The sequence below is a fragment of the Dermacentor silvarum genome, chromosome 5 (assembly GCF_013339745.2).
Source record: "Dermacentor silvarum isolate Dsil-2018 chromosome 5, BIME_Dsil_1.4, whole genome shotgun sequence".
Classification (NCBI taxonomy): Eukaryota; Metazoa; Arthropoda; class Arachnida; order Ixodida; family Ixodidae; genus Dermacentor; species Dermacentor silvarum.
In genome coordinates, this window is record NC_051158.1 from 8,277,337 (window position 1) to 8,292,260 (window position 14,924).

At 43.9% G+C, this 14,924-nt stretch overlaps 1 protein-coding gene across 3 annotated transcripts in view; it reads left to right on the forward strand.

Annotated features, from left to right (window-relative positions):
• The window catches only part of LOC125945521 (uncharacterized), a 162,047-nt gene extending 148,255 nt beyond the window's left edge, over positions 1 to 13,792 (forward strand). For 2 of the 3 annotated variants that reach the window (XM_049667336.1, XM_049667334.1), the window contains exons 2-4: positions 2,276 to 2,350; positions 8,767 to 8,799; positions 13,462 to 13,792. In XM_049667336.1, the coding sequence (XP_049523293.1) occupies positions 2,276 to 2,350; positions 8,767 to 8,799; positions 13,462 to 13,661 (308 nt within the window). In that variant the 3' untranslated portion in view covers positions 13,662 to 13,792. The remainder of the gene's footprint in view (positions 1 to 2,275; positions 2,351 to 8,766; positions 8,800 to 13,461) is intronic. The other variant, XM_049667335.1, reaches the window with a different exon arrangement.
• The last annotated feature ends 1,132 nt before the right edge of the window (positions 13,793 to 14,924 follow it).

Below are 14,924 nucleotides of genomic sequence, written 5' to 3' on the forward strand. Positions count from 1 at the left end.
AGAGAGAACCAAGTTAAAGCTTATGAAAAGCCAACTTAAAGCAGGGGAAGGGCCACGAGCTTCTCTGCTTGCTCACACAACGCACCACTAGTGTGAAGCTGCCCACATTTTTTTAATCAGAGCACCAATCATATCCCAATCTTTACCGTTACTTTACGCTCCATTGTTTTGGTACTGCTCTGTACCCCGGTGTTTTAATGGACTATTTTGCACAATCATCCCACACCGGACTCCTCTTTATCATCGAAAATGGTTAAACTGGTCATGGCACTCTTTGCCCAAACGAGGCCCACCAAGGAAAACCTACAAATTATCATGAACATTGTTTTAAATAGGTCATAAATGTTTTATCAAAAGTGGCTATACTAAATGTCCTCTGTCCAAGTTACTGACGCGACAGCGTCAAATGTCCCCATAGAGCAAAACAGCCGGCATCTGTCGTCGGGAGCAGCGAAACGGCGCCTAAATTCCCATTGGCTGCGGTGCCACGTCAAGAGTTTCGCCTCGACGGAGGACAGCAGGCGAAAAAAAAAAAATTCAAAGCCCTTCCACTACTGTGAAGATGGAAGCCATCGAAGCTGTTACTATTGTGGGTCAGCTATAGGGAACATCGCTATAGCGAATTTATATTTATCATTATTGCTTACATTGAGTGTCTGCGGAATGTTCGTCAAAGAGCAATGACACCGGCGTCTTTTTTTCGCCCGGCGTGATGGCCAAGTCGTGCGTGGGCTGCGCAAAGTCCGCCCCGTCGTCATAGACTATAGCGTATGATCCACAACGTTCATAGCTGCGGCGCACTGCACGGCATCATCAGGATCCTGACGTCAGGATCCTGAAAGATGTGGTTAAACAAGCGTCCGTCCCACAGCGAGTTTAAAGAGTGTTACGATACACTTTCAGCGGCCATGCAGTCAGTCAGTCAGTGTTTACTTTCACCAAACAAAAAGACCGGTAAAAAATGGGAAATGGCGAAAAAGCTGCAGATACTGCAGCTTCACTAAGCACCGTCCACCCTGTAGGAGCAATGACAGGGTAAATATACAAGCAAAAAGAAAATAATTAAAGGGACAGGGTAAACACACAAGCGAAAACATAATTATTATACACTAGTAAAAAAATATAATACTAATAGTACAGGGGAAGGACACAATAAAGCACACAATAAAGCAAGAGAAGACAAATGGCATCGTAGTTCTATGCTTAGTGAAAACATGACATCAAGCAATACAAGTTAAGGAATACGCAGTTACAAAAACAAACTAATTACATTGGTGGGGTATAGTGTTTTGATTTCAATGTCTTGCTGCTCATGTGCGCTAAGAGTGCTTGGTAATGTGTGGCTAAGCCTTCGCGTTCCGTAAATAGTGCGTGAGAATGGTGTTTTCCAGCGGGGTTTATACCTATGGAAGTAAATACTTCCATGTACAAGATTTGCAAGTGTGAGAAATGTGTCAAGCTTCCCGCGATTTCCACTAATGTAGGATTGTAGGAGCCTACTTTTGTATATATCGCTCGCCATTACAATTTTATGCTTAACAAAAAGATGTCTGGTGTGTTCAAGGTATGGTATGTTCTGTATTATCCGAATAGCTCTTTTCTGAACTAATTTCAGCGTATTGAAATTGGTTAATTAAGGTAGTGTTTCCCCACAATAAAGCAGAGTAGTTCAAGTGAGCATGGACTTAGAGCTTGATACTGGAAGCCCGCTTTCGGTTTCCGGAAAACGCTTCCGGCGTTTTGCGCCGCTTCCCGCGCTCTCGCCGCCTCGGGGTCCGCTTGCCGGCGTCGCCGTGCTGCTGCACTGGTCACAAGGCAGTCTTAACGAAGGGAAAACGAAGTCCGCACTTCAATACCATATACGACCAATAAAACAACATTCTATATACTGCACACATGTGTTGTCACTCATTTGCATGTTCGAGTGGGCGATGTACGGGGATTCACGGTTACCCGAATGATCCCCCGGTGCTTCGCCCACTCATCATCATTCACTTCGTGGATATGCGGTCTTTTTGTTTTTATCTTGACTGTTGGTTACTGATCATTCTAATATTGATCGTCACATTGAATACGGGCTCATATTTTTATTTACTATACATTTTAGTACATTTTTACTGAAATTCTACATAAGGGCACCTTACACATGTAGTGTTTTATAACACCATCTCGTAACTTCCAGAATATCGTTGTGGTGCTGTTTGTTTCTACTTGGCAAAGCCGCCATTAAAAATTGTGCATCAATGACACCTCTAATCGACTGTGAATTTGTCAGGTATATTGTCGCTTCTGGCCACTCATCAGGCCCATGCCCGTGTTCTGTCAAAGGACTGCGTTGTGGTATATCAGAGTAAGTTATTTTGATTTTATTTCTTAGAAAATATATAGGCGTTAAAAATCCGACAGCCAAACTGTTCCAACTGAAAAAATTTCTGTTCTCTTTCAAGCGCCGATTGTCTTTTTGGTAAATCTTTTTGAGGACCAATAGGTAACGTTTTTTTAATACATATGAGTGTGACTCTTGGCAGTTTTGCTACGGCGGACACTGCTCATGTCAATGACGCTTGGTGCTTAGACATCAATTGCTTTTATGCGTCGCTTCTTTACTTATCGTTGGTCTGGTAATTAGAATGGTGACGTTGGCAAGCCATCAACGGTATCCACAAGATATAAAAAAGGTCACCTGCTTTCACAAACAGTTAGTCAAATTCTTAGTCCGGTACACACGAATGATTTCTTTCTACTGTTGCGTAAATTTGTGCTTCTGGCTCATAGCTCTATACTATAAAGGTTACTATGTGGCATTGCATGGCGGCAGGTGATTACATTGTCATAGGATACGAGGGCAGTGTGCATGTTTTTCATCATTGTCAAACAAGGTTCACTTAGTCGCATACCTTTTTTTTTACGGCAAAGCTGTTAGCCACTGGTTGGGGATTTTTCGTGGCCCGTCCTCATGAAATAAAAAATCTACCTTCAGCGATTAAAAAAACAACCTTCAGCGAATGAAGCGAGACGTGCATATACGTTATTTGGTGTCACGCCAACAACATACAGCACGGCATTCGTTTTAATAAAGAACAAGTACTAAACAAGCATCCAAACCACATCACTGATGATAAGGCGCTCCTGATAACAATGCGAAGCACGTAGCACTCCCCGCATACGCTTCCCGGTAAATATTACTGTTGCGCAAGCAGCCGCGGCGACGGCAGCTTTCGACGTGGCGAATGACGTCAGTAGCCTGTCATATATAAAAGAACCAACCTATAGCAACTGATTTCATTGTTCTTGCAGCACGGATATGGGTAGGCAATGCATAGTTAGGACTCCTGAGAAGCAGCGCGAACATGAGGCGCGGCAAAGTGAAAAGAACGGCAATACCACCAGCGGCTGCCGAAATCACCACTACTCCCATTACTCTAAATTATCATTACTACCATTGCTGAAAAGCAATAAAGCATTGCATACTCCCCTCGGCAGTTGTACTGGTGGTTTCCAACAGCTTCTCTAGATATCCACTTTCTAAGAGCCGAGATGGCGACTCAGTTTATCACAGCGAAGCCGTCTATGGCTAAGGTTCTGGGCGTTTTTCGTGTCCGTCAACAGATCTGCGTGTGTAAAAACTCAGTTCTCGAATTTGATGGAAAATTTTAAACATCTCATCGCTTGGATATGCATTTTCAGTATATTAGTTAACAATAGGCACCATTTTCCAGATCAGTAGTCTCTCAGGTAGATAATAAGGGTTTCTCAAATATCTGCTGCTGTGCGACTCGCATCGGCCCTGTCTACGCTGGCACCGCCCTCTCTTTGTCGCCTCTCCAAGCGCTTGCATGCCTAGTTTCCTTCTGCGCTCCCGGTATGGCGGTCCCGTTGCGCGTGTCTAGTTCCTCCGACTCCCCGAGTTCGCTGTAGTGTTCCACGTGAATCTGTGCCGCAGATCAGGACCGCAGATCAAAATAAAAGTGTGTGTGTGTGCATGTGCCTTTCTTCAGGATGACCGCCGTCGCCACTCAAGAGATAAAATTTGCTCATATCTTTGATCGAAATCCTGTGTCACCTCTATGTCGTCTGCTTAACTGCTTCGCAGGTAATCCACCTTCACAGCAGTGCAATGGCGCTTCACTTTTCGTGTCAAACACATTACTTCAGCACACTCGGAGATTATATAAACGGGCTACAAAAGTATACAGCTAAGTATGGCGATGCAAATCCAATACGGAAGCCTATATACAGAGTGTCCCAACCACGAAGAGAGGTGCTCCGACGCCGAGCCCGTGCTGGGGCCAGAGAGCGGCCACTTTGTGTGACCGGAAGTGAGCGCCGCCGCTAGGGGCAGCACGTGTTCAGGGGGCCTTGCTCTCCGCCAATTCTTCTGGTGCTTCCATGGAACCGCGGCACAAGTGTGGATAACTTAAGACTTGCGGCAGCATTGGAAGACCCATACCTAAAGATATGCCCTTTTTCGTTATTTGGATGCCTAATTCTGAGCAGGTAGAAGGATTCATGCCGCTTACTGTCAAAATACCGTCATTTCCGACAAGAGAGAGACGCGCCGTCTGCTCGAGCAGACGGCGCTTGCCGCTGCTCGCCGCATCGGAGTCAATCGGTGCGCTTCTTGCGAATGATTGCTCCGTGTGGCCAGATAAAGAGCCGTTTCGTGGTCGCCGACGCTCCCTGATTGGTTGATCGGTAGCTTAGCTGCAGGGAGGTGTGCGGGACCGTCTCAATTATTCCCTTCCACTGCAGAGATGCGCTCTGATACATTTCCTGAATTTGTCTGAATCTTCTGCGTATGTGGGTACTGCAAGAAGTGCGTATGTGGGTGCTACAAGAAATGCGTAATTGTGCTTTAATATGGGCAAAAAGTGCTTCGTACCCTGCTGCAATAGCGGCTACGCGTCCTGCAAGGAGACGGTATAGCTCTTCAGTGCTCCCAAAAAAAAAAAAAAAAAAGAAACTCGCCTGGAAGCGTGGCGAAAAGCCATTCCCCGTAGCGACCATCTTCTCCGATCCACTGACCATATCTGCGAAAGACATTTCGACAGTCGTTACGTCAGCAAGATGTGGTGGTGTCGTGCTGGCCAGCACAACTCGTCGTGCGGTTCTTTCATCAGGTGCAGTCCCAACCATCTTTCCGAACTGCCCCAGCTACCTGTCATAGTCCGTGAAGAGGAGAAAAAGACCCGCGAGCAGGGAACCAAAGCATACCTTTGCGAAAAAGATGCTGTTGGTACCGTCGACACGGTAACGCGAAACCGAACATCTACGGAACAACCGACGGCAGGGCAGTGGATACGGCCCATGCTTGCAACGTGCCTGCAACAGTGCGCGTCTGCTGAAGGGAGCAAAGACATGCGGTGCTGCTTCTGCGTTGCTTCTAACTTTTCTGTTTGTAATTTTTTTTTTGTTTTAGCCATTAAAGTATATAATTACGTGTTTCCTTAAACGAGTTAAACGACCTGCTTATAATGCGGGGCATTAGTTCTCTCAGAATAAAAATAAGTAAAGCGAATTCAGTTTACTTTGGCTATTGCACTCCTAGCTAACACAATTCAGAAATCGATTATAGCACCCCTCAAATTGTGCCGTGACACTCTGCAGACTGAGCAACGCATGACTTCTACGTGTTCACAGCTGTGGAGGCTTATCTAATGCTCTAGCACTCCCCTGAGTGCATGTTACATGGTCCTCACTTTGGCAGTTTCAGGAAGTATGCAATTATATTGCCCGTGTTTTTCGTAAATATCAAAATTAGACTCTTATGCAGCCACACGCTGAGACAACAGCTGCTAGCGCCCTCTATTAATAAATCACTCATGCGGTCTCGAGTCTAATTATAGCTCGGAATGTCGGCAGAAATATAAGGGGACGTTCCCCCAACCAAATAGAGACTTTTTAAGCAGTCGAACAGCATGTATGCATCGAAATAAAGCACCTCTGCGAGCGCGCCCATAGAAGCGCCAGCGGCAAAGCGAGCGAAAAAGTTGCCCCCCAGAGCAGGTGCTGTACCTTGCGGCAGCAGCGCGCGTAAAGTAAATCACCTCTCTTCATACACCATGGTCCCAACTATCATGCACCAAGATTTGAAAAATATGCAAATGCCACGTAGCTGGACAGAACCAAGGGAATGTTGTTTGCCGTCGCTTGGAGATACTCAGATTATTTTTTTGCATTCCACCTACTTACATAATTAGTCTTAACTAATAATCAACTTCTCAAGTCTTATAATTAGATGAAACGTGTCAATGAGAAAATTGTAGAGCAACATTAAGAATTCCCGTTACAGCTTACTGGCGCTCAATACATGCTGCGTAAAAGTGTTTTTCCGAGCGTGAAAGAACCCCGCGAATACACGCAATATTGCCTCGCGACTGGCCGCTGGGGGCACTTCGGATTCGCACTAATTAATAAACAGGCATTTGCTATTAGTCTGCTCGAAAACATTAAGGCCTCTCCCATCGCCTAAAAAAAAAAAAGCTACAGTGAGGCATTATGACCACTCGGCAACCGCCTCTAAAGTGTTTTACGAATACTGAAGCACTTTCACCTTTAGACTTTCAGCACTTACTGGTTGGCAATATTTATTTGCCAACAAAACGCAATTTGCCTATGTGTTTTAGGTTCCCGTTGGGCTGCTCGGTCGTTGAACAGAGAGACACGCACTTATCTGAAATAGGCGCACACGTATAAAGCGTGCACATAAGGTAGCATATCTGTGGGCAATTATACGGGAAGCCAAGTATATAGAGGCTGTGTCGGTTTTATAGACGGATCATTAATTATGCCTATTCGCGTCGGAGAAGTCATCTATTATTGTCACTTCAACAAACTATGTGGATTTTTGAAGGAGACGATGCAAAATACGCGCTAACTTTTGGATAAAGTAGAGTTCAAGAAATTTACATTTAGGACGCCAAATTCCATTTATGTAACTTTATTAGTTTCCCTGATAATGCGGCCGAAATTAAGCAATATTTGGAATTCTGGTTTTATTTTTGCCCATTTTTGCGGGAAGGTACTAAAGCTACGAAGCTGCGGTTTCAAACTAAGAAAGGTACATGAATGAAATTTTTCGTCCTAAATGTAAATTCCTTGAACTCTACTTTATCCAAAATTTAGCTTCCTTGAGCATGTATACTTGCCGGGCTGTTTACAACAGAAGATTGCGATATTTGGCAATTTTCAAAACCAAATTACCCAAAAAGTAAAAATTCAATATTATTTTGCTACGTCTAGGAACTAGATAAATATGTCCTAAAGCTACAGAGCAAGCCGCAATGCAGTAAGTGCGGTAGTTTATTCTAAATATGGTCACAACTGAGACACAGTTCGCAAAAACCATGTATCTCATGCTTGTTCTTGAACATTTATTTCTAAATCACATTAATCAATTTCTTTATATTACATATAGATGGAATCTACAAGAATTAGGCTTTTTATGGTATATACCACAACTTTATATCCTAAGTAGAACAGCCGCCACCGCCTAGCTCGTGCCGCCGGAGTGGGACCACCACCTTCACTCGAATTTAAAAAAAAAATTCCTACATTTCTTTATAGATGGTTGTTCAGTTTGTCAATATGATTTTTGTAGAAAGAATTTGTGCACTATGCAAATTGGCTTAAAATTCTACAACCTAAATTGGATTCTAAGCCCGTCTCAAAATATATAAATAATTAAGTCACTGGGCTCAAGCTGAACTAGTGTCACTGTGCAAGCCATTGTGCTTAAAACTCGGCTTCCTACTTGAAGCCATATTCAGATAAGTACATGGCCAGCGCGCTTGTACATTGCTCTACATGAAAAAATAGGTTTCCACAACAAGCCGCCCAGATTGATAGGCAACATTATGACTGGTAAGGTAGACCCACCTTACACAATTTAGCAGCGTTAAAACGGTGTGCGAGTTTGGGACACCAATCTCAAAGCGGCCCAATCATTTTTTCATGCATTCCGTGCACTGACAGTGCACTACCACGCTTACGCGCTTACTCATCGCTTGCAACAAATGACATATTTTTGGGCTCATATTTTTACTTTCATCCCAAAGCTCACCCCGACACTCTACCGCCGGGTATTTACCCATGTGATTTTTTTTTCCAAAGTTGCTTTGCTTATGAGCTGTTGCGGGTAAATTTGCATGCATTCGCGGCTTTGTACAGCGGCCGAGATTTTCCTGCTGTGATGTTTGTTTATTGTCTCACGGTACGCTGGTTTCGCCAGATTCACATAAATATTTCATTCAAACGGCACATAAATCGGCACCGCAGCTTGAGGTACAAACGGCAATTGTGCAGTAGGTGGCACCGTTCAACAGCCGAGAACACCCACACCATGCCGTTTACTTGTCGAAATGGGTTGCCTCCGTGGCAATATAATCATAAGTCATATTAGGGTAGCCTAAAGCGAAAGTGGGTGGCGGTGACTGAAATCAAAACACGCCTACGTGTTGCAGTTCCCCTTATGAGTCATCGCGGCGTTACAGCAAGGGTTTCGACGTCTCTGAACTTTTCTTTTCTGCACATCTTGGATGAAACTTTCTGCAGATTTGGACATATATTTCTTTTTTCTAAACGGGGCCTGTAATCCCGAAATGTATGAAAATTTAACTGAGCTTTGTGGCACTGTACCATCAGCTGCCCTTTTCGTTGAAGAAGTTATACACTGTGTTTATCCTTACTGTGCAATACACACAAGTTTCCAATAGTGCATATCGCACGCACGGAGGTATCCACCACTAAGGACTTTATATGTTTCAGGTATGCTTAACGACCCAATAGTGGACGACCGAGGTGAGTCTAATATGTAGAGTAGCAAACTTGACTATTTGCCTTAACGTAATGCTTAAGGGCATCATCATGGCGTACAGGAGAACAATCATCTACTTTGCTACTTACTACAAATGCTTGATCACAAGAGGCAACCGTTTATGCCGATATGTTACCTTTATGTGTTCAATCGTCTGTACCGAAAATGGCCGAACATAAGTGAAAAAAAAATCAGACCTTCCCAAATGTATATGAGCGCCATTTTTATGCATGGGATAACCGCAATGTTCAACTCTCAAAACGGTAATGAGATGACCAAACATGTAACCTATGATTCAGACCAACTCGTGTGATACCGCTTATTCGCATTTAAAACACGCGATTCGTCAAAGTAGTCAACGAGGATTAATTAGAGGACACGCTATAATATTGTATTAACACGTCGGCGCTGCAACCACCCCTTGACAGCCTACAAAAAGCTTAAACGTGCCATGAGTTGCAGTTTTTTCATTCATTCATTCATTCATTCATTCATTCATTCATTCATTCATTCATTCATTCATTCATTCAAATAACTTTATTGAGTGCCCTGCGATTTGGTAGGGTGGGCCTGGACCCCGCCTAGACTTCGGCCAAGGCTTGTTGGCCTTTGGCGGCTTCCTCGGTTCGCTGGACGGCCCATAGTTGGTGCTGCAGGTCCGAGCTGAGCAACGCATATTCCAAGCGCGCGCGGGGGCTGTCGCTGTTTGAGGCTGCACCATTGTTATTGTGTATTATACCTGTACATTCCCAAAGGATATTCTCTAGGGTGTCTCTAGAGTCGCAATGTATGCACTTGTCAGCAGGGTGTCGGAACGAAATGTTTTTCGTTCCGGTTTTCGTTTCGCTCCACAGAAAAAAGTTCCGTTCCGTTTTCGTTCCGGAACAAAAGAAAAAACGTTCCGTAACGGTTCATAACGTTTTTTTTTTTTCAATAAGAAAAACGAACAAAATACTTAATATAAAAAGTATCTTTTAAAAACAGCAAAAAATACTGAACTAATACATAAAAATGCAATAATAATTGTTGGGGTTTTACGTCCCAAAGCCACGATGTGACTATGAGGGAAGTCGCTAGAAGTTTCGAAGCAAGGACACAACAAAAACTCGGTATTTATTTTTCCTCAAGTTTGAATCCCGAATTTTCGTCAAGGAGGGGCACACGATTTCAGAAGCAGCAGGTCACCAAGTGTACTCGTCGATAAGCGAGACCGCTGCTCTGACAAAACGAACTTGAGTGCCGAAAATGCCCTCTCAACGCTGACTTGTGTGGCTGGCACACCAAGGGCCACTTTTGCTAACATGTACAGCTCCGTACAAACTCAAGCGACGACAAAGCCCTCTCCACGACGGCCTGTGTGAGAGGCATGCGAAAGTCCGCTTGAATTTAATACAAACAGCTATAGTTGCCACTTTTTTCGTTTCCTGCATTATTTCAATGCATCTTTCCTTTGAAATACCTCCCCGAGATGCGAGCTGACGTTGAACCCCGAGTTATGCATTATTGCTCACGTTGCATGACCTAGGTTGTTCCGGATCGCAAAGTTTTCCTGTGAACCGAAAAACGATAAAAAATATTTCGTTTTTGGTCCGGAACGAAATAATAAATAACGTTCCGGTTACGTTTTCGTTCCGGTCAAAAATATCGTTTTTTTTTTTCGTTTTTCGTTTTCGTTTTTCGTTCCGTTCCGACACTCTGCTTGTCAGTCGTAAGCTGGGTGTATTATGTGCATGATAGCTGGACTCTGATAGGATCTGGTTTGTAACGGCTGCCATTGGACAGACTGATTTTTTGCTCAATTTTGAGTGAGGCGGTGGGAATGTGCGCCTCTGCAATCTATGGTGTTGTGTAATTTCGTGAAATCTGGTCATTGGTTCTTAATTCCCACTCCCACTCGGTGGTAGTCGGTGAGGTGGTGCTAACCGAGGCTCGGTTCGTAAGGTGCGCTGCCTCATTGACACCGTCTGGTAATGTGAGAGCGGGTGTCCAGATGGGATGGACACTTTTGTCGAGCCTATTACCTGAATTTAGGAGTCGTAGTGCCTCTGGGGAGATTCGACCGTTGGCGAAGTTGCGTATGGCCGTCTGGAAATCATTGATGATTATGTCTGCTTGCGTTTGTGCTATGGCTGACGCGATAGCTATATTTCCTCTGCGGTTTCTACGTGCGCCGTGCTGACTGTAGCGCTCGTCATGCATTTTCCTTCTTAAGGTATCACCACTGCTGTGTAAGTGCGCTTGTGTCTGTGTCTAGCTGCGTTTACAAATGTGGTGTCCTTGCTGTAACCGAATTTCTTCTGCATATCGTGTGCTCTGCTTTCCTGTCTATATAGCCTGATGGCGGGTGGGTATTGAAGGGACGGTTATCAGGCCTCTGATGTGTCTGGGTGTATCTACTTTGACGCCATGTTGGGTATGATACCCAATACCAAGGCAATCTAACCTTTGCCTAGATGTTTTAGTTTTGTACAGGCGTTCATACTGTGCTATGCGTTGTGTCTCGATTAGCTCATCCAGTCTATTGTGTAGACCTAGCTGCAGTAGCCTATCGTTGCTGGTGATGATGGAGAGTCCGATTGCTTGCTAGTAGATTTTTCGGATTAAGCAGTCTAATATGCATCTTTCTGACGAGTATCATCGTAGGTACGATGTCACGTATATACTATTCTCCTTATTACGAACGCTTGGATTAGTATAAGCAGATTGCCTTATTTCATTCCACTATGTTTGTTGGCTGTTCGTTTGAATAGCCAAATGATTTGAGATGTTATATTGTCTAATTTACGTATGATCTCTCCATTGTGGCTGTTACTTTCTATTGATATGGGCCTACCATTCGCCATAGTTAGGTGAATTTCCGGATTGTTTCGGTCCTAGTAGTTGCGTGGTTTTCGGCCACGCCGCGATGGTATATAAAGGAGGAGCTCAGATTTCTCTGCCGAACACGCCAGTCCGATTCCTGCTAGGTATTGTTCAACTGCTTCTATTGCACGTTCTAATGTGTTTTCAACCTATCCATCATTGCCATCACTCACCCATATTGTGATATCGTCAGCGTAGATGGTATGATTGAGGCCATCGATTTCCTGTAGCTTTGTGGGTAATCCGATCAGAGCCAGATTAAACAGCATCGGTGATATTACTGAACCTTCGGGCATACCTGCGCTTCCGATGTGTGGTTCTTCGGAGTTAAGGTCCCCAATACTAATGTGTGCTTTTCTGTTAGTAAGGAAGTCTCGTATATATTTGTATACTCGCTTGCCTAGGCCTAGCTCATTTATTCTGTTTAATATTGTTTCGTGGGCAACACTGTCAAAAGCTTTCTTTAGGTTAAATCCTAGGATAGCTTTGCTTTTCCGACTTGTGTTATCTATAATTTGATGCTTAAGTTGGAGCATTGCATTCTGTGTAGACACGTTTCTCCGGAAGGCCAACATTGTAGTCGGGAGAACGTCGTTGTCCTCGAGATAGTTCGTCAGTCTCGTTAGGAAAACGTGCTCCATGAGCTTGCCCACACAGGACGTGAGTGAAATGGGTCTCAAGTTCTCCAACTGTAACCGCTTGCCTGGTTTAGGTGTTAGAATAATCTGCGCCGTTTTCCATTGTTCTGGTATTGTACCGAATTGCCAGCATTTGTTTTTGCTGAAATTTATTTTACTCCACGCACTGTCCAACACATATGGTCGAATCACTTACCTTCTTTTCGTTTCTTTCCTTTGGAAAGTGACTACCTTCACCACCACATTCCTAGAATAGCGATCCTTACTACAAGCGAACGAAAAATGCGCCAAGAATTGTACTTATAACTCTGTACAAGCAAGCATTGTTTTCTGATGGCAAAAGAATGCGGTAAATCTGTGAAGGCACGAACACAGCAGCTGCAGAAAAAAACTTGTCTTCCGAATAGTTCTGCGTTTCTTAAAAGTTAAAGTCGGACAATGGTATTTAAGCATCGGCTATAAAAGACAAGCATACGCTGCACACCCGGACAGCGTCAGGGAAAAGAACGTGTAAATAGGAACATGGCGAAAGCGGCCACTCAGACCAACCTATCTTTGTTTCGATCTGAAAAAAAAAAAGAAACATCTAGTATTCAGATAAATAGATCCACAGCAACAGCAGTGCACGCAACAGCACTAGTTGCAAGGTCCAACAAAAGACCGTCGCTTTACATCTTTAAGGACTGGTTCTGTGGCAAATATACCTTAAGAATGAGGCAATTCACTTCATTTTCGAAAAACCTACTGCTAAACATCAAACGAAAAAATTAGTGTTTTTTTTTTTCATTCCTGGAGTTTATTGAGTGTTGCAGCACTTCTTTTTAAACGTGACAGAAATAATTCGCGATGTGTAGACGACACTGCCATGAGCATGCAAGCCATACATGATGATCCAGAAAATAAATTCAAACTTTCATGAACATACACACGATGCGCTAAACATAACCTTCGAGATTCGATACTACGACCAAGAGAGAGCTGTCACTGGGGCATGGATCGAAACACGCGAAGGCTTCCCAAATTCACTTCGTAACGACGCGGCTATTAATACTATATAATGTAACGTAATGTTACAATACAAAAATTGTCTTTTCAATATTTACAATATGTTTCTGGTTTTTTAAGTGTATTACTTTTGTTTTTCAGTTGAATCCGCTAAATGCAAGCCGTATGAATCATACGGCTGTGTCGGTGACGGTCCGCATTGCGGAGAAAACAAATGCGGGGAGGGTCCAGATCCGGCAGGTTTGGTGTGCAATTTCACCTGCGTAAAAGGGTGCTGGTGTCATGGAAACTTGTACCGCCGCGCAGGAGATGGCTTATGTGTCACCATCAGCGAATGTTGAATGCTAGCCTAAGATGAGACAGATATTTTATTCCGTGTAATAGGCAATACTGATGAATTGCGGGCTTCACCAAACACTGTATGAACGTGCTAACACTAGGCAGACCTGAAGCATTGCAGCAATAAAGACGTTTCGCAAGCATGAGCGGTCGTTCTGTTCAATGTAGAAAAACAATGCAACATCGCAATACGGCGACTGTGCTTTTTGGAATATATGGAAGCGGAATCCTAGTCTGCATTGTGAATAATTAGCAATTCTACGGCTTCACGTGCAAATTTGTCCGCTAAAGAGAGAGAGAGAGAGAGTTTAGCAGAACTGAGATGACCGCAGCCACAAATTTTAACTGTGCGACGCTGTTTTTCATGAAAGCGCAAATGGCAAATGTCGGAGGTTTCCCATTATGCACCATGGGGGAGGCTGATAGCACTTCCCAATGTTCATTAAAATTCCGTTGCTGCCTTCAAGTACCCGTAGGCTGCGCGCGGCTATGCAAGTGAGCTTTCTAAATGTTAACATATTTAGTTGCCCCTGCTCATCCCCACCCGCCTTCTCTACGCCAAGATTTCAAAGCGTAATTTCTCCGACATAGCCGCTGCCGGCGTCGCCGTTATGTTATGAATCGCAGCGCCAAGCAACAAAGTGTTTCCGCTGTGGTCACCAGTCATATTGCTAAACTTTTTTTCGGGACGGTTGTGCCTTACCTGCAAACTGGTGTTTTCTTTGCCATGTTTGATCCCTCCTCTTGAAATTTTCATCACACTTCGCAAGCGCCTGAACAAGAAATTTTTCTTCAAGGGCCATAACAATGCATGGGGTATGTATCGCGTCCACGTACAGAATCTATAATCTGACCCACTGGTAAAGTTCATTTCCCAAGTGTTCAGACTAATTAAAGACTATTTATTTATTTATTTTACCTCAATGGCATCGAAGTGAGCAATTACTTGAAGCGTGTGCACGCTTACAGATGGGAGTTTGAAAGCGCCTTTGTCCAAGAGCAGCCACTTAGAAATTAAGAACTCGTGCTTCTAATGAAGAAAGAAAGCGTTGTCGAATCAATCTTTTCAGTCGGGTGAACTCTTCAAGGGCGCAGCAGGAGTGCTGTCCCAAATTACCATATTCGAAGGCGGCACTGCTCCTTTCGAACGTTTAGTCACCCTGAGGAGTTTTTTTACCCTATGTCTATTACATCATTTGAGGAATAAATTCAAATCAAACCACTTTTCCTGTCAAGAACAATGAGGGCGTGATTATGCAGGCTAC